The 19,231-nt window shown below is 35.1% G+C and overlaps 1 protein-coding gene across 1 annotated transcript; it reads left to right on the top strand.

Annotated features, from left to right (window-relative positions):
• Window positions 1-705: 705 nt before the first annotated feature.
• LOC135681148 (uncharacterized) lies at window positions 706-16,145 on the top strand. Its single transcript, XM_065195456.2, has 10 exons — window positions 706-1,076; window positions 1,805-1,902; window positions 5,065-5,161; window positions 6,408-6,960; window positions 7,844-8,032; window positions 8,345-8,444; window positions 9,298-9,425; window positions 10,668-10,857; window positions 13,547-13,613; window positions 14,221-16,145. Exons 1-10 carry the CDS (start codon window positions 969-971, stop codon window positions 14,305-14,307), a joined length of 1,617 nt encoding a protein of 538 aa, XP_065051528.2. The 5' UTR covers window positions 706-968; the 3' UTR covers window positions 14,308-16,145.
• Window positions 16,146-19,231: the final 3,086 nt, after the last annotated feature.

Below are 19,231 nucleotides of genomic sequence, written 5' to 3'. Positions count from 1 at the left end.
TTACGGATTGGAAGGGGGCTAAAATTTTGTTTTCTGGGGTTAGGGAAGCATGTTCAAATCAAATAGCCTGTGTTCCAGACAGACCCCTTACTGGAAAACTTACTTTAGGGGCCTGGAGCACAGGCTTAAAACCAAGAGCTTTAAAGATCTAATCTAAGTATTTTGAAAAAGTGAATTTGTAGAGCCAAAGCAAGGATTGCGAAGCAGCTAAAGCGCCCCCTCCCCATGCTTCCCCGGTCCCTGACCATAGAGAAGAAGAGGTGGGGCTCAAGTGGCAATTCACTCTTGCAAATAGCGTATGGGATTTTCCCTAAAACAAAAGGATTTCCGAGGATTTTTAGATAAAACAATAGGATTTTCACAAAAGGTGTGCGAGATTTTTTTGGAGTGATTTGCCCCTCGGTGGGGCTTAAGGAGTAGCCAAAGTTTCCTTTACTTCTTATGGATCATTCATCGCTCCGGACCCTAAAGACTTACCTCTTTGTTCTCTTCTCATTTGCTTTAATTTTTTAACGTTAAGGAAATGAAAACGAATAAGCAACCCCCCTTGAAATAGCCCCTTTCTATAAGTATCTAAATTAATAAGCCTCCGGGGGTTAATTCGAAAGTTTTCGACTTTCAATTGTCACCTGTCACCCTGTGTCCTGTATTATGTTTTCGAACTACAATTGCTATTGTATTCTGGCCAATTACAGCAAAGCATGAGTTTTGGAGCGAAGTTCGTTTTTGAGTTCTGGCTTCAACTGTTCGTAATTTGACCCAGTCTTTGATTTACAAGTCGATTTTTTAAAGGAGAGTAGTTGATATATGAACAAGATAGTAAGACAAAGTGGTGATGGAGTGATGGACTTGAATTTTAATATTTGGTAGCTGTTTGATCGGCGCCGGGTAAACAGTTCGCAGTTATTAAGGTGTCACATGACGATCGATGTCAAGAGAAAAGGGCCTACCGCCATTTTCGCAAAGAAATGAGAAATATATTTACTTTAGATTGTAGAGAGACAGTTCGTCATGTGGTCAAAAAAATGGTAAAAGATGATTTCGGAATAAAAGTACCGAAAGAGAAGTCATCCAGGGTATTGTATATTGCAATTTGTTGATTTTGGCTTGTTTACAATGAGGCGTGGTATTACACTCATTTTTTTGTAAGAAACAAAGGTAGATGTTGAGTACTCCATTTTCTTAATGTTCTGGAAATTTGAATACTCACTGTTTCTTTTGAGTGACTTAATTATGATGTCATGAATGAGGTTATGAAATATTCGTGACCTTTTTTATCACATCAAGAGAAAGTTTCGTAAAAAATCTCCAACTAAGTGCTTGGGTATTTGCTTTGAAATTGTTTAAAGTTCATGTAAATACTGGCAGTAAAATCCAAAAAGTAGCAGAAGTCTGACAGAGCAAAACCTCGAGGGTTTTTTGCTTGATATACTTGCTTCAAATTTGGTGACAGAAGTATACAAAAATAGATTTTATTCTCCAACCCCTTTGAAATTGAAACTCATAGAAATTAACAGAAACTTTAACTGAATTTTATAAAACAAAGCATATCAAGTTTCTAATAGAATGATACTACAAAATTTGAAAATTAAACAAAGTATAACATCCAAAGGTAAGCAAAAAAGCTATATCCAGATGCAGATGAAAATAAAGTGAGAGAAAGAAAAGCATATGTTTGATTGATTCTTTGATTGGTATAATAATACTACTAGACACCTGACTCCTTGCACCTTCCATGTCCCCAGAAAATGTAATGATTTTATAATTTTTAGCTATGAATGATATATTTTTCATCAAATTACAGGTAGAGGAAAACCCATCAAAAAGCAAGGTCTTTGGTGTTGCTTTAGAGAATGTCCCATCCACCAATATTGGGGATGACTGCTACTGTCCAATTCCAAAGTATGTGCAAGGCTAAGTACTTATAAATAAACAATGTTATGTTAGCATATGCTGTTTAAAATATGCTGTTCCCAAGCCATATGCTGTTTAAAATATTTACCAAGAACATTTAGTGTTTTATATCAAATACCTGAGCAACTCCTTTGTCATGCAAAAAACTTATCTAAATGGAATATCTCTCAGTCATCTGATTGCTCTTTTTGCTATATGCCAGAAACATCACTTCACATTGTGGCAGGCTGCAAAACATACCTAAAATAAGACCATACTATTCTTGGCTATAACGCTGCATTAAACTTTCTAGCACAGACTTTCAAAGCTGTACCTTATTGCTCTCTTTGTGTACACCTTTCAGGCTATTTCTCACCCTCTATCATAACAGGAAACCCTCTACAACCGCCTATTCATACTTGAGCTTGCAGTAGGATAAAAAATTAATAAATTTAATAAAACGCTAATCGCAAAAGAGAGAGATACTGGCTTGTCATTCACAGCCTAAGCTCAGATTATTCTTCTATCATGTTTGTTAACCTTTCTATCAGTTCCCTGGATATCTTTGGTCTCTACTGCTCCTCTTTCATTGACATGTTCAATGCTCTAGATATCAGAGAGAATCATCTCTGCTTCGTTATCTCTAAACTATCCAAATTAACTATCCGCACTACCTATTACATCTTCTGCAACAGAAACAATTCTTGGAATAATCCTGAACTTCTTCAATTCTAACAATTTCTCCTACTGACAACCTCCAAACAAACAAAGAATAAACACACTTTTTCCTTTTTTCCTAATTTATTTTGTTTATGCTTGTAATAGTTTTTTACTTTGTGATCCCAGGCTAGCCAATTGCAAATTACCTTTGTGATAGTGAAATTTGTAAATTGTAATTTTAATTAAATTGAAAATGAAAAGTTTCCATCATTTGCAAAAAAACAATTTAGAAAACCTAGGAAAGTTCCATTAGTTTTTCTTCCACTTGATAAAATTTTCCTTCCTTTCTAAGTTGTTAATCTTAAGGGAACTTTTTCTTTTCTTGTAATGCTATATCCAAGTTAATCTCCTTTTGAATGTCTCTCTGGTCACAGTCATTGATAAGTTTTAAATACTTTTGATCTGGCTATATTAAATAAGGATAGTAATAACAAGCACAACCTAACAAATTTATCTTAAAGCAGTGGTACTGTTTGCTGATTGGAAGCATTCAGTCATGTATCTAGCATTTACAAAGCCAGCTGGTAGTTAGACAACCTTTTTCTAATGCTTTTGATTGGTTCGACTCAAACTAGTGTCAGGAGCTACAATGTTCAAAGTTGGAGATGCTATAAGTGGTACTGTACTGAAAGTTCTTTGTCCAGTTACATTGTCATTTTAGAGGTAGTCCTAAACATCTCTGAATCAACACAGACTTTCATTCTATTCAGTATAGCACTCTTCATTCTTGTTAACCTAGAACCCTTGAACTCAGCAAATAGCATCATTGCTTATATCATATGCCTGTCAGCTGTATCAATACAAGACCCTATGTTACAACAACCAAATTAGCAATAGACCCAACCTCTTTTTCAGTTTCAAGATAAGATTCCTATTATGCAATGCTTATTGAAAAAACCTATCTTTGAAGACTGTAAATTGACGGTCACATTGTTTCAAAAGCTTCAAATTTTTCTGAATTTTCAGTTATCAAAAAGTAGGTTATATCAAATCTTATTTATTTACAAGATTTTTCTGAAGATTCCCAGCTATCTAAGAAAATAAATTACAATCATGGTTCTTAACCACAAAAATAAAATAACCCTTTAATCCAATGCGTTTGGGTGTGCTGTTCTTTATAAATGCCACAAGCTAAGTAATTGATGTTTTCTTTTTAAGTTACATCATTACTCCTTAGATTACGACTTTGAAAGGGATTTGATGAATTTTTCTAAATGCATTTGTAAGTCAGGCTGGTTTTTTTCTGAACAATTGTATATATAAATACATCCCAAAGAAGAATAGTAATGCTTTAGATTGTCTTTACTCTTGCAATAATACTATCTGCCTGTTTTGGACAATGATAATATCTTCTTATTTAAGGCCTCTTTGTCTGGTAACAAAGCTTATTTGTGTGGCTTTTATGGAATTCAGAATCTTTTTGCTAAAATAGATTAACAATTAATTAAGCAGCTCAAAATAATGTTTCCGTGGATGCTTAAAAAGACTTGCTTCTTAGAAATAGGTCAGGTGTGCCAACAAAATTGCATCTTATTGATTTAAGTATTTTCGCATAAGATGTATGTATCACTTTTTGAGAATTATCGGATAATTTCAAGCTGAATTTAGATTTCTTTTTTTAAACATCTTGGCAACCGTTTCACCTGCTTTGAGATTATAACCAATGATTTTCTCTGAAGTTTATTTTTCGATGGCAAATGCAATTTTCAATATATCACAACAATTTATAAAAATATTATGGGTTCAATTTAACTGACAATAATCGAGTCTGTTTCAGATTCCCAATAAACGATCTATTTTGGTATATGTTGTGAGCACACCTTTTCAACATAATCTATACAGATAGAAGTTCAACTTGCATCTGGTTACCCAAAAGGATACTCGCATAAATAGTAATTACTAGAAATGTTCGCCTAAGACCGCAAGACCTATTAGGGTTGCTTTCTTGCTACTAAATTTTGTTTGTACATAGTAAAGGTTTAAATTTGTTTTTTGGTAACACTCCGGTGATTAAAACTCAAGCACCACTAGAGCCAATCATTATCACTGATCCTTGGATTTGGACAAGTAACATTGATCGTAAAAGTTTTTCGGGAATGGGAATGAAGTATTGCTCGTTTATATTTTTTGAGGCAACTACTAGTTTAAATTAGTCTATGTTTTGTCCATTTTCTGAGCCAATCGTTGCTTCGACCAGTTCCTAAAAAATACTGGCAAATCATGCTTCCTTCGCCCAGAATGCTTGCTAGGCTGCAAACAGATCAGATGATTGGATGCAAAAGCGAAGATAAGAAATATATTGCTAATGTAGTTTAAAGTTAATTGCCTTTCTTAAACCTAACCTATGTTTCTTGTGCTGATACAAGGCTCATAATACAATCCATTGTATTTTGTACTAGAAATTCAAAATGCTCACTTTAGGTTTCTAGATCTCAAAATTATTTCATTCAGGTTCCTGGTTGAAGCTGTGAGCTTTTTAGAGCCACACTTGAAGACTGAGGGATTATTCAGGAAATCTGGCTCACTGGCAAGGCAAAAAACTATTCGAGTGAGTTGTCATTGTATTTTAGCGTGATATTGACATTCTAATGGGTGGTGCAGTTGTACCGAAAACTGTACAAACAAGGAACGCCAATTTTACCTGAAGGGAACGCCCATGACTAACTTTTGGCTATGTAAAGGCAGTTTAAAAATCATAGGATTACATCACAAATAGGACGTTGCCAAAATATTACCCCTCCCCCAACAATTTCCCATCGAATTCAGGCGAAATTCAAAATTTATCTCGCCGAGAACCCCCCAGTCCCCCCATGGCGCCGCTAATGAGAGGGGGGATTTAGATCCCCAGATTGGCCGACAATAACGGTGCTCCTGAGATGTGACCGTTGGCAGAAAAACAACGTTGCCAAATCTCTTCCAGTGAAATCTTGAGCTATTTTAGAATACACAGGCAATTTCTCAGGTAGTAATTGGAAATATGATATTGGAATTTGTTTACCCTTATTCATATATCTTTAAAGTTTACTCATTAAAACAAAATATGATAAACCTATAATCTAGACTTTTTGCCGACAAACCCAAAGTTGCCAACAAATCCAAAGTTGCCGACAAGCCCAAACAACAACGTGCCATGTCAAATTCATTTACAATTGCTAAAAGTAATGTCGGACGGACAAAAAATATGAAAATCTTGTCTAAAAGTTATTTTTAAAAACACTAATGTTATGGTTAGGTTTTGATAACTTATAAAAAGATAAACAAATTTAGAGCGTCTTTTTCATCTACAATGATGTTTCGTATAATCATGACAGTGGATTTTTTTATCTCCATAAATGCATAAATTTTTAAAGACATAAATTGATAAAGAAACCTGAAGCTCAGAGTTGCTGTTAATAAAGGAATTTTACAAGAATCAGTACAGCTAGAGTTGAAATTACATTTCTGAAGCCGGTAATCTTTATTAGTCAGGTAGTTAGAAATATTCTAAAAAGCAGAACTACAGTATCATACTCAAAACCGTTTACATATTGCAAGGTTTTCAGAAGAGTAGACAACATTTTGTGACGAAATGTTGAGATGAACAATTTATAGAATAAGAAACGCAATGGTCGAACTCGATTTTAGATAATAAAAGCCATCGCTAAGTGACTGTTTGATTTAAGAGCCAATATCCTCTGCCTGATATGGCACATTATAAATATATTGTCTTCAGTTAGAATGTCGTATTAACGCCACTGTTAAGAGATTCATTTTAGCAGAGTTGAATAACTGTTTAACTGGGCCTTTTTTCCTAGCAACAAGTTGAAAGTGGAGGCTCTAGCCATGCAGAAATTGCACAACCACATGACATTGCAAGCATGATGAAACAGTTCTTACGAGAACTGCCTGACTCGGTACTCACTTCCTTACTACACAATACGTTTCTCAAATGTTTACAGCTCAACACACCAAACGAGCAAGTAACCTCGCTACTAATGCTGTGTCTTTTGCTGCCAGACACTAATCTCCGGCTGCTTCAATACTTGTGCCAATTTGTTTCGAAAGTGGCCGCTCATTCGAAAGAGTCAAAAATGACCCTAAGTAATTTAGCTATTGTGCTTTCACCAAATTTGATGTTTTCGAACAAGGACAAAGACAGTGATAAATATATAAAGGAACAAACGGAAGTGGTTGATATTTTGTTCAGGAATGCTAACTCAATTGGCCTTGTTTCTGATGAAATTATCGAAAAGGTAAATTCGATTGAAGGAGAGCCACAGTCCATGAGCACATCTTCAGCTGATGAGCTAGATTTGGCTGCGCACACAAAACAGAGAGGGCATCGAAGAAGAAGCCGCTCTATATCAGGTATAACTAACACCTTTTCACCAATCATCTATATTTCCTTTCCTATCCTAACCTCCAAAGGCACATACGCACATATCTACGTAGATATACAATTCTTTTTAATCTGGTGAAGACAACGTCGATTTCATGCCTTTCTCGTTAACCGTAATTAATAGGAAATACTTTCAAAACTCAGGGGTTATACAGTAGTGTTAGGCGTTTACTAATCAAGGAGACACGAGAAAACAGAAGAAAACGTTTCGCATCGCCATTTTTATCAATTTTTTCGCTTTTGGCATGCCGACTATTAAAGATTATCACGTCGACAAAGCGCAGAAAAACCATCAATGTATCCAGGTCGGCTTCTACGTTGAAAGTACCGAATGCCGGCCAGACCAAAAAGGTTGGCTGTATGTTTTTACCTAGCCTTCTAAGGGAAAATCTTTGTACGAATCGTATTGCTATTGTGTAGCTACTTGAGGACTGAAGTGAAGTTTAAGAATAGTCGATCCCCATTAAAACTTTGTAATTTTTAACTATCAACCAGAGCAGTTTTTCTTTGTGAAATATAAATGCTTTTCTTACCTTGTTGAAGTAAACTTTTCTCTCGCTTATGATGAAATCCCAATCTGAAAAAAGTTTAATAGCTTTTCAGAATGCGAAAAATTTTGGCTTAAAATTCCAATCATCCACCATCTCTGCCTGCATATTCTTAATCTTCTCCAGGTGCAAAGAATCAGAAAGCGATTATAACCAGATAATTGGATAAGATGCCCTGTTGCATTTATAAGACAAATGGAGACTCACACGAAAATTGGATGTTCTCAACATCTGTTAGGCCTTTCAGTTTTCATTTGCATTTTAGTCTGATATACCTTCATTCAAAAAACAACGTTTTTTACAGGGTTTGTTAATGGCATTGGGCGCAAAATAAAAGGAGCTAACACTGGAGCTGGCTGTGCCCCCGGAAATGAAGATGATATAATGGCAACACGACGCGCAAGACACCGACGCACAAAAAGTGACAAGACTATTGAAGTTGAGGACTTGCTGCGCAAAAGAGGACGCAGTGAGCTGGATGTTCGGTCAAGTGGCAAGTCGAGCTACTTCGTCTCATTCAGTTACTCTATCATTTTTATTAAGTAATGCCGAACTTTGAATTGCTTTGTAAGGAAATATTTGATAAGTTTTGAACTTTTCTGCTTCTTAAGTTGCTGGTCTATTTTTATTTGGAGTTGTTCTGACTAAACTCAGGCGAATTATTTCTAAGTTTTCATAAGCTGCAATTCATGTTGCTAACTAATTGTGTACATTAAATCTAAAAATGTTTTAAACTTAATGGCCTAAAAGACCTTCTAAGCATTGCTCTTGCCCTGCTGTAATTGAATTATTATTCTGTTGACAGAATTTTGCATCAATAGTCCGTATCCTAAGCCTGGAATGAGGTCGCTAAAAAGACGTATTGGTGTCCAAAGGACATTTGGACATACTCCCAGCCGTAGGAGGTAAAATCATTAGTTTCGTATCTATCTTTATCTTGTCGGACCAATAACTGCTCATAAAACAGCGGTATTAGATTGATGAAAGTCACTCGATGACTTCAAAGGCAAGCCAAAACAAAGTATGAAACAGGTCATAAGAAAAAACTCACAACCGGTCTCCATTGGTTGTCTGTTTTTAGCCTGCCCAGACTCCAGGTACTTTTACATCTGCCGTGTGTCTTTAAGCATTCCGTAAGAAATTTGATTGCCCCGTATGACAAGTTGAAATTGGAAATGTGTCATGTGGATGTCTGCGTTACTATGCAGTACTTATCTGTTCTGCTTACTCTACAAAAGCAAGAAAGACAGACTCCATTTTGTTTCATTTTTAGATTAAATTTACTTTATCATAGATATGAAAGAAACTAGAACAGCAATAGTGCCTGAAACCTCGACAGTCTAACTTCTACATGCAGAAAATTTTAGCTTACAATCCCTGCAAATATTCTTGGAACACTTATGTCCGTTTTCAAAGCAAATTCAGCCATCTCCCTCCCCTAGGAACAATGTTTATTGTCTATAGAGAAAAGAAAGTTGTTATGGAGTACGCTTTTTCTTGGGGCGTGTACGTTTTTTTCTAAACTATCGACATTGTTCTGGGGGAAGAGCAATAGAATGTTGGGAAAGCAATAAAAAATAGAGAAGCCAAATGCAAATTGTTGGGTGCTTCAAGGCATGGTAGCTGCTTTCAGAGTTGTTTGAAGTTGTTTGAAAACGTTTGAATTACTGACGTCCTCATCGAAAACATTGTTTACTGGTGTATGTGGAAACTGTTAGATTGAACTCGTTTGTTCTCATATGTCTCTTTCCGTTGTAGTCCAAAGCTTTCAAGACGAGCGGAATCATGTCAAACAATTTCCAGTCCCATTCTAATATCGATGCCAAATCAATTTATGCTGTCAAATAAATCATCTTTTATCCCGATAATGAGATCCCAAGAGGACGGTATGTAAGACAACCCTTAGATCATATTTTTATGTTCTTCAATCTTTCTAATCGATGATACATTTTAAAGGTATTCAATATCATTGTTGAAACTGTTTTATTGTTAGCTTTTTTAGAGTAAAATTCATGGACACGGTTTTCAACATTTTAATACCTGTCAAAATATTTTTGAGTTTGAAGTCTTCAAAACAATCAATCTTTCCATATCTTTAAAAGACTACTTTCGAGAGAAAATAACAGAAAATCTTAATCAAAGATCATTCATTTTCTTAAAGTTCAGATTTCTCAATACATTGTAACACTATAGGAAGGCATACTATTGCTATGGTCTCTGCAAAATGCTTCTTCAATAAACAAAGAGAAACAAAATGCCCATCTGCATGCAAATTGCTGCAGTACATGCAACATTGCCCAAGTCGACCGTTTTGTACAATGCTCTCTGATCATTCTAGCACTTTCAAAACCAGCATTAAGTATGCTACAAAGCTGTTCATTGCTACAAGACGTGACATTACAGCCCTGCAAATGATTCCACGTTGATTAAATACATTTGAACAGTTAAAAAAGATTCACCAAGTGGACTGTCAGGCTGGATATATGTTGAAAAACCCCTTTTAATTATCAGTTTACAAACTTTTTTTAAAAAAGCTAAATTCTTAATTGAGAAAGAAATTCTCGTTTGTCCAAGAATCCAAAAATGTAACGATTACTTCATATTTTTTACTATGTAATGAATTTAACTGCTTACAGTAGTTCTTAATGCTGATAAACAGTATAAGCAGATTTGTGGACGCGTTTTCCGATGATCGTTTTAACTGTAAAACTCAGAGTTGCAAATTAGAACTCTCCTATCCAATGCGTTTTGTACCATATGTACAATAAAAACCTGCAAAAAAGAAGATTCAGACAACTTAGTGTCTTCACTGTATGAAAAAATCTTTTTAAATGGATGAGATCCATTTCAGCCTTTCTCCGAAAATCACGTGATGATCTCATCCTGTTCTTAGCATGTGTATCTTTCTGTGTATCTTAGCATGTCTGTGACTAAGCATGTCTTAAATGGCAAGAAATGGCAATCTTATTTCCGTTTGAAGCCATCTAATAAAAATGATTTTAACAAAACCATTTGTATTTCCCTACGTACAGTATATAGCTGACATTGCCAAAACTGTAACTTGTACTTACTGAAACATGCAAGGTATGTTACTATAACATATAAGAAAATCTTTGTGATCTTTTCAGTGAGGCATTCAGAAGATGTGAAAGTCCGCGGAAATAGCCAGGCCGATGAGCCCTCCAGTCCTACTTTGATGTCTAGCAGATTCAGTGTCAATTTTGATGATTTCAATGATGAGGCTTTCGAAAAAGAAAATTGCAGTCTTCCGGGAAAATATTCAGTAATGAAGGAGAAGCACTTGCAAAAGTTCATCAAGTGAGATTGTTTGGTTTCTCTATAATTTGTATTTGTTACCGTTGACATCAATCAGGTGGAGATTTAGCTATAAGGACCAAATCATGAAATATTTTAAGATGAGTGTACAATTATAAAGTCGTGAGAAAAGCTAGAGGATTCCGATCTACATTTAAAAACCAGAATTTTCATTAATCTTTTGATATGGCACCTGTGGTTTATTGGTACCAAGAGGTAAATAGATTTAGTTCAGTTTGGAAAAGACTCTAAGTTACCTTAAAAGCCCATTTTTCTCACATATTTAAACAACCCCACATGTTTAAAACATTTTTAGAGTGTTTTTGGTTTAAAAATACTTTTTGATCATTAGGCAGATGTGGAGTTCTTCATTACACATTAAACTTCAAATAGGTGCTTCAGATAGTCTGCAGTATTTCGTTGTCGAAAATTATCTTTATTTCTTTGTGAATATTTAGTAAAACCCTCTATTAAACGCAATAGTTTCTCGTTTCTTCCTTCCTTCCCTTCATTCCTCTGTCCTTCCTTCCTTTCTTCATTCTATCCTTTCTTTCTTCCTTCCTTCTTTCCTTTCCTTCTTTCTTTTCAAGTGGAGAGAGAAATGATGAATTCTCTGACATATGCGTTGAAATTTTACATCCCAAAGGTTTAGTTCTTAAAGCTAATACTCAGATTGCACTCAGTTGAAATATTCTAATATAACTGATCGTTCACGAAGTATGCTTTACCTATCGCCTTCAATCTTTCATTATAAATATGAATATAAAATCTATGTTATAATACACCATCTAGTCAATGAGGATAATCAAGAGCTTCTGGCAGCAAATGTGACTCACTAAATCACACCTAGTCGATAATTAAATGCTTTTTTTATATTATTCTATGGTTTTCTCCATGCTGTCAGCAGGGCGTTATTTTCCCCGTGATCGTGTGACCATTGGTCACAGGAAATCAGTTAGAACATTTTTCTCACAGGAAATTTCTCAACCATGGATGAATAATAGAAAAGTTTTATACACTTTACAAGAAGTTAAGCAGGTTGGAAGGAATCTAAATGCTCAGAATAAATCAACTCATTACACCGAAAAAGATCAAAACTATGTTTCGAAAAGTAATACTGTGCTTAGAGAGCTCAAGGGGATCAGCTTTCGTTGCAAAAAGTAACAAATTATGTCACTACTGATATGTCATTAAGACCCATACCGTTATTAGTGTTTGAGATATTTTTAAATGCAGGCTATAAAGAAAGAACCAACATCTCGTATCACAGGTGTATTTTTGCAAGAATTTGCGGCTTGTAACTCACTCACAACACTACAGATAATTCTCCTTTGTACAAAGATATAGTTTTTGTTATGAGTCTTTCATAAAATCGCTTTATTTATCAAGACGCGGGAGTTGCCATTTTAATGTTCGCTCATTGATGCAAGAATGGCAATGTTCCTCATTTCTTTGCCAACCCTTTGAAAGAGTTTTAACAATAGCACCCACTATAAGTGGGGCTGCTGAAAGGGGGGATGAGGGGCAAAATGCCCCAGGGGGCCTCAGGGCTGATTGCACGATGTTAGGAATGGAATTAATCAATTGTAGCAAAAGTATGCTCAAGAACGTAAGATGTTAAAAAATTTTCAAGAAATGACTGCAAGAAATATTCTGAAATCCATTTTAAGCTAATCTTAAGGGCTTGGTGACAAATATTTTCTGTTCCCTCCGCTCACTGGGGGCCTTGACCTTCGGCTTTGTCCTCGGAACTTCGAAACCTCTTTGCAGTTCTGATTATAAATATGGCAAAACATTTCTGATAAAATCTGTACTTTCATATTTTACTCATGTGTCTCCTTTTGTCTTCAACAACATAATTTTATCGCATTATTGAGGTTTTTGAATCATAAAATCCAAACTAATTTCGCAGAAAAATTTTTCAAAAAGTTTACGGTCACAAGAAATCTTGAAGAAAATAACACTATGGCTGTCAGACGTGCTCAGTTTTATCAGAGATTTTATCTTTTGCAACTTATTCCCTGGCAAGAAAGAATCAGGGTTTTGAATGTCATGAATTTTTTATGAACGAGTGCCTGATTTTAATATTTTGTGAGCTTAGTAAATTTGGCCAATCAAAGTACTGAAAACCATTTTTCCGGGAGGTTGAGAAGTTGAACCCAATTCTCTTTAAAATGTGATATGGTCCATCATACCAGAGTATTCTTAATGTATTCGCGTTTACTTTCAATTCTCAATATATTCCTAATGTGTTCTTGTTTTGTGCCACATCTGAGAGAAACCAAAGCTTAAAAATTAGCACTTGTTTTGAAAGAGTAACATTCTGCACAGACTCTATCACAATCTAAGATTATGTACAGAGCATGATTACACTTACGTTGTCGAAGATTAATGTAAAGCAAAAGCGCCGCAGTAGTCATGGCAGTTCAGAATTGACTGTGTGATAATCCTTTCTTATTTCACACCAGTTTTAATTATTTTTATATTTGAATCTAATTCGCTTTTGCAGAATTTGTGATTCTTTTTACTAAACTCGCTCAACTTTTTTCAAACACCTTGCTTCTCGTGATCTTCTTTAATTTATTCTTTATCCACTTTTACATTTTACGCAGTAACAAATTAAATGTTTACTTTTCATCATTAAATGCTATTTAGTATTTTGTTCTTCCTAACTTTCTCGTTTATATTACAGACAAGCTTCGACGGAAAACGACTGCTCTCCAATGGGTCAACCACGTTTAAAAACAAAACTTTTCAATGTGAGTTTGCGCCTTATTTCTTCATTTACGATCCCATAATGTTCTTATATTCTCCATGTAGGATGTTGAATGATTGACAAAGATTAAATCTTGCGCAATTCTCCGTCTTTTAATTAATGCTGTATCGGATTTCCTACATAGCATTTACAAGCTTTTATTATTGATATGAAATTTTAACACTCGTTCATTTAAAACAGGCTTGTTTCGTGAAAGAGTCGATCTTTCATCTCTTAGATAATAAAAAATCGAGTTTGTTAGGCATGCTGGTTGACTGTGTGCATCCAGCCTAATTCTATTCACCAATCAAAACTGGTTGCATGATGGTTTCGATTTAAAGCTTGTGTCAATATTTTAATGAGGAGACAAAGCTCTTTTAGGCTTAAAATAAATGATTCACAGAATTAGGCTGGAATTTTGTAAGATTTTGATGTCTTTCGTCACTACTATGACAGTATCATATTCAAACAATCTTTTGGCGGTACAAAACTTGAAAATGGCTTTTTTCAAAGCCATTTTCAAATATCATATTCCTTCCAAAACCAAACCGTCGCCTTCAAATCGATGTAGAAATCAGCCAGTCAAATGCTGAGGAATTTTTTCGTTGCAGGTGGAAGCTCACGATATCCCTATGACATCTCCATGTACTTCATCTAGACTTAAAAACAGAAGAGCAAAGATACTTTCAGATGGCTGATAAAATTGGGTTCACTTGAAGGCAAAGACATTGTTCTTTTATAATGTTAGTTATGAGTTGACCTAATTCTTTTAAATGTAGCTTAAAGATTTAGCCATAAATAGTTGAATTACATCATCACTGAACATCCCCTAACCAAATTATATATAAAAGTAAGTAGTTGTGAGCTAGCAGAAGGTTGTTTGGTTAACTGTTGGTTTTTTAGAAGCATCGATTGTCGAACTGTTCTAGATACTTACGTGAAAAGCAGTTGTTGTGCTGTCCAAGCAATTTCGGACCTTTGGGGTACGTTTTATTATTTCACCACTGTGACCCAATAGAGTTTAGACAAGTGTTCTTCTTTGTTAATAAATTATCGATGTCTAGCCAAAATTAAAAGGCAGATCGATTTTCCTGTTACTTTGATGGCATCTAATTCGCCTAACAATGTAAGCTCGCAAAACCATCTGGAGTTTCAAAGTATTAATAAATTTCAATACAGCTCAATGTCACAAGCTCCCGGTATATTTTTATCAGAGGTTTAATTTCTTAGAATAGACAGCCAAATAAACGTTGGGAAAGTCTAAACTGTAGTTTCTAAATGCAGGGAATTTTTTTATTGAATTAGAACCAGATCGATTCTTTTTTACTACGAAGACCTATCTCATTACTGGTCTTACCTATGAAGGACAGCAGTTCGTACTACTGATTGAAATGAAGGGGTTATAAAGTATTCAGTGTGCTGAAAACAAAGAAAACGTTTGTGTCTATGTTCAGTGTATAAGTCTGTGTACTTATGGGGAATGCTTGGGGAGCGGTAACATCCTGCCATCCACCGCAGTCTCTGCCAACCATCGACAGCTTACTTTGAATTCATTACCTAAGATAATGCTTATGAAAACACTCCTAACGTAGTTGAAACCTTAACCATAATATAATGCCTCACCGAAGAACATTTTCTTCAAGAATTTCATTCATAGAAATCAAGAATAGGCCATGACTTCACCGGAATATATGTTGACGACTTTACTGAAGTACTTATTTGTTGCAGTTTTTGGGCTAACTCTTCTTTTAATCAAATTTCAAAGCTGAACACACTCTCATCAGACCACAACAATCAAATGATACATTTTTCAGGGATTTTAAAAGCCTATGTTTCTTATTCTACCTTTTTAGAATTTATTGTCAATATCTTTGCTTGACCTATTGTATTTTTAAAGTTCGATTCTGTTTAATCGTAATTTTAATATCAAAGTAAGATGTGAATTTTTTAACTCACCAAGTGCAGTATATTCAATAAAAGTACAATGACATTGCTGTTTTTCTTTGAGACTTGCAAATCTGTAAACAATTTATTAAAATGATGAAGACGCTTGACAAAGCCCGTTTCAAAAAGGTCGTAAGTTCGTATTATTAAGAGAATCCAGTTGGCCACAAAATTAATAAACATTCACAGAGAATTCAATGTTTTCGCATTCTCTCTTTACCCTTGGCTCCCACAAGCTGTCAAAGAAATCCCGCTTTAACTTAGACTGAATGGTAATCTCAACGGATTAAGAAAAAGGAGAATTTTTCAAAGCAATTCATGGCTCTTCCAAGAAAATCAATCTTGTTTCTTTAATATTCTAATTTAAACTACACTCGAAAAAAGCTTTATTCGTTTAGCAACGTTCTGTTATTATATTGGTTCTCAAATGTTCATAAACAAATAATAATATGAAGTACTTTAATTTCAATTCCACACGGTTCATATTTTGCTTGCTGAAAGTGTTTTGTTTTTCTGAGTGAAGAAATGCATGATTTTTCGAGTGAAGCTAAGAATTTCTGAAAAGAACCTTTACTAAAATGGCGGTGCTCAAACGTAAGAAAATCTGTTTTGAAGAGAAATAGTACTTAAAAAACAGTGGGTAGATAGATAGATAGATAGATAGATAGATAGATAGATAGATAGATAGATAGATAGATAGATAGATAGATAGATAGATAGATAGATAGATAGATAGATAGATAGATAGATAGATAGATAGATAGATAGATAGATAGATGAAAGATAGATAGATAGATAGATAGATAGATAGATAGATAGATAGATAGATAGATAGATAGATAGATAGATAGATAGATAGATAGATAGATAGATAGATAGATAGATAGATAGATAGATAGATAGATAGATAGATAGATAGATAGATAGATAGATAGATAGATAGATAGATAGATAGATAGATAGATAGATAGATAGATAGATAGATAGATAGATAGATAGATAGATAGATAGATAGATAGATAGAGATAGATGTGTAACGACCGTTTCACTTTGTTGACGAGTATGTTGTTTTTGTTCATTTTTGCAAAATACATAATCCATTGTTCAATGCATAATTAATTCGTGTCTTTGCCTCTGTCTCTGTGTTCTGCTGATAGGGTTAAAGTCTTGATATAGAACTAGGTTGTGGACGCCACTTTATATTAAAATCTACGCTAAGCAGGTGATCTGGTCTCTACAGTACTGTTGCTGAGCTAGTCTACCATTTGCAACCTAATTTACATTGTTTTGAGACAATTTCCCCAAAAACATGGATAGCAAGGATAGCAAGGATAGCAAAAGTAGAGGGCCAAGGTTTCTTCCACTTTTACTAAAGCTCTAAAACTACTTGCTTCGCAAAAAACTGGGGAGGGGGCATGGCCCTTCCGGCCTTTCCCGGTGGCGTGGGCCTTGTATGACATAAATTATGTTTTTCTCAATCTCTTTGTTACTCTCTGCGTCTACAAAATTTTGTAAGTATGCTTTTGATATTATGGCAGCTTGCATTTATCCTTTTGTGATGCTGAAGCAACGATTAAAAAAAACTGTCCCAAAATTCGTTATGAATGCATAAAAGGAATTTCTAAAACGATGAATACCTGGATTCCAACACTTGATAAACTGCTACCCAGAACGCGAATCCATAATTTGAGGAAGCAGTCACGTTTGCTTTGGCCTCTACTACTTATGTTGGAGAAGCTTCCATCAATTTTAACGCATAATCTGTTGATTTTATTTCCATTCACAATCGATGAGAAAATCTCTTGGGCAATCACAGAGTACTTCACAGCTGCCTTGCTGTTGCACAGCGCTTGTTAGGTGCCGCGTATTCCCAGGTGCCCTAATTTCTATCATAAGAACTGCACGTATGTCTTTGAAATTCCTCGGAATATTTGTTTCAACTATAACACATGCTCTGCTGTCTTGGAGGCAGGAAAAAACATGTTGTACATGGGCTTCGACACAGGTTTAAGAGTGGGGAGGGGGGGGGGCAAGGGAAAATTCAATACCCAAAGCAAAATATTTTGAAAAAAGCTCTATTGTTTTGCAAGTGGGGGCTATGCCCCCCTTTGTCGGAGGCCCTGTTGTGGAGAAGGGAAATGTATGTCTTATGCAGAATAATGCTAAAGCTACCAAGGGTTTTAACGTGGTTTTTTTTACCGTTTTATGGTATTGTAAATTTGTTTCTGTTTCAGTCAAATAGTCAGGACTCAATTTTAAAACTATTTTACTTTTGATCTCGGCTGTTTATTGTCTTTGTCAAGTTCGTTTAAGGTAAAACTTTCTGCATCTGTATACACCCCTGGCCCCTTACAACCAACGCTGACTTTTGCTTTCTCTGCTTGTTTTTGCCTTCTCTTTCGATTTCAGTCCTTCAGTGGACGAGATTCCAACTTTTCGATTACTGGTATATTAAAATACACAAAATGTTTTGTGTGGCAAAAGCGTTCTTGAAATTTTACTTTTTACTGCATCTGTATCACAAGCTATTGCTACAAATTAATGAGGAACACGTCGTTAGCATCATCGTGAACTGTGATTGCTTTTAGTTAATCCTGATGTGTGTGCAGTTTCATTTCTAATCCTTCTACCCGTCAACCCAAAAAGATTTTTACATAGAAAGCATTGGTTCTTCACGGCATTGGTTCTCGTTTCGACATCAAGGAAAGAAAAGTGTCGCTTTGAATTAAATCTGATATCTCTTGAAGGCAGAAAGCACATCTGATAGGCAAGCCCGAGAGTTGTTGTCTGAGAGGTTTTTTTTCTCTGTCAAGGACTTAAGAAAGTCATAGTTTTTGCTTTGAATGAGTTTTGAAATAGACGGCTGTTCAGTTCCAAGAGGTCAAATGCAAATCAACATGCTCATAAAGATACTCTGTGAAGTGCACTCAGAAAGAATTGTCGGTATCTCTTGACTGCTGGTCTTTTTATCTTTCGCAATTTTTCTTTGCTCCCATGTTCGTACACCTGGTGTGTCGAAATTTGCATTGAGTAAAACATACCGCCCTCTTTAGCTCTTGAATATTTACGGTCTTCCATACCTTTTTTGATCCACGGCATATTTTCATAAAAAAAATGTTAGAAAATGAGACTTTGTAGCCTTAATTCACAATTTAAATTCGTCGTCATCGAAATGTCTTGACTAAAATTATTTCAGCATAAAACAAAACACTCTTATTCATTCAGGACCTGTTTATTAGACCAATTAGGTGAATTGGAGATTTTCCACGGCATAACAGATAATATCTGACGGCAGACTAGTTTGCCGCCGCACAGTGGTTGAAAAACACTGTCCTTAGTCAAAATAAAGACTTATTTGTAGAAACCAGTGGTTGTAAACCAGTTTGTTATAAACCAGTGGTTCTCATACCCCGTTGTTGCGGTTGCTTTTGTCATTATACAACTTTACAGAAAAATTCCCAGCACTTGAATTTGTAGTGTTGTAAATTTTCTTTAGAATAACCCTTGAAAACTACTTATTATTCAGGAAGTAAACAATTTGAAGTATTTCTTTATGTTTCTCTACGTTTTCATTTTGCCAACTGTCCACCTTAAAGAAAGCTAACAACTTGCAATTATGTAATCTAGAAAGGGTGGCTTCGGTTAAGGATGAGTAGTAATTCTAAAACTTTGCAAAAC

This window comes from Rhopilema esculentum, chromosome 12 (assembly GCF_057945365.1).
Source record: "Rhopilema esculentum isolate cy_ngs chromosome 12, ASM5794536v1, whole genome shotgun sequence".
In the NCBI taxonomy this organism is placed as follows: Eukaryota; Metazoa; Cnidaria; class Scyphozoa; order Rhizostomeae; family Rhizostomatidae; genus Rhopilema; species Rhopilema esculentum.
This window is presented reverse-complemented; position numbering and strand designations above follow the sequence as displayed.

Bases quoted from the DNA above. Each gene is read 5' to 3' on its own strand.
- LOC135681148 (XM_065195456.2), top strand. From the start codon at position 969: ATGAGAAATATATTTACTTTAGATTGTAGAGAGACAGTTCGTCATGTG. The intron at 1,903-5,064 runs GTATGTGCAAGG...TATTTCATTCAG, and splicing joins TGCTACTGTCCAATTCCAAA to GTTCCTGGTTGAAGCTGTGA. The intron at 13,614-14,220 runs GTGAGTTTGCGC...TTTTCGTTGCAG, and splicing joins TAAAAACAAAACTTTTCAAT to GTGGAAGCTCACGATATCCC.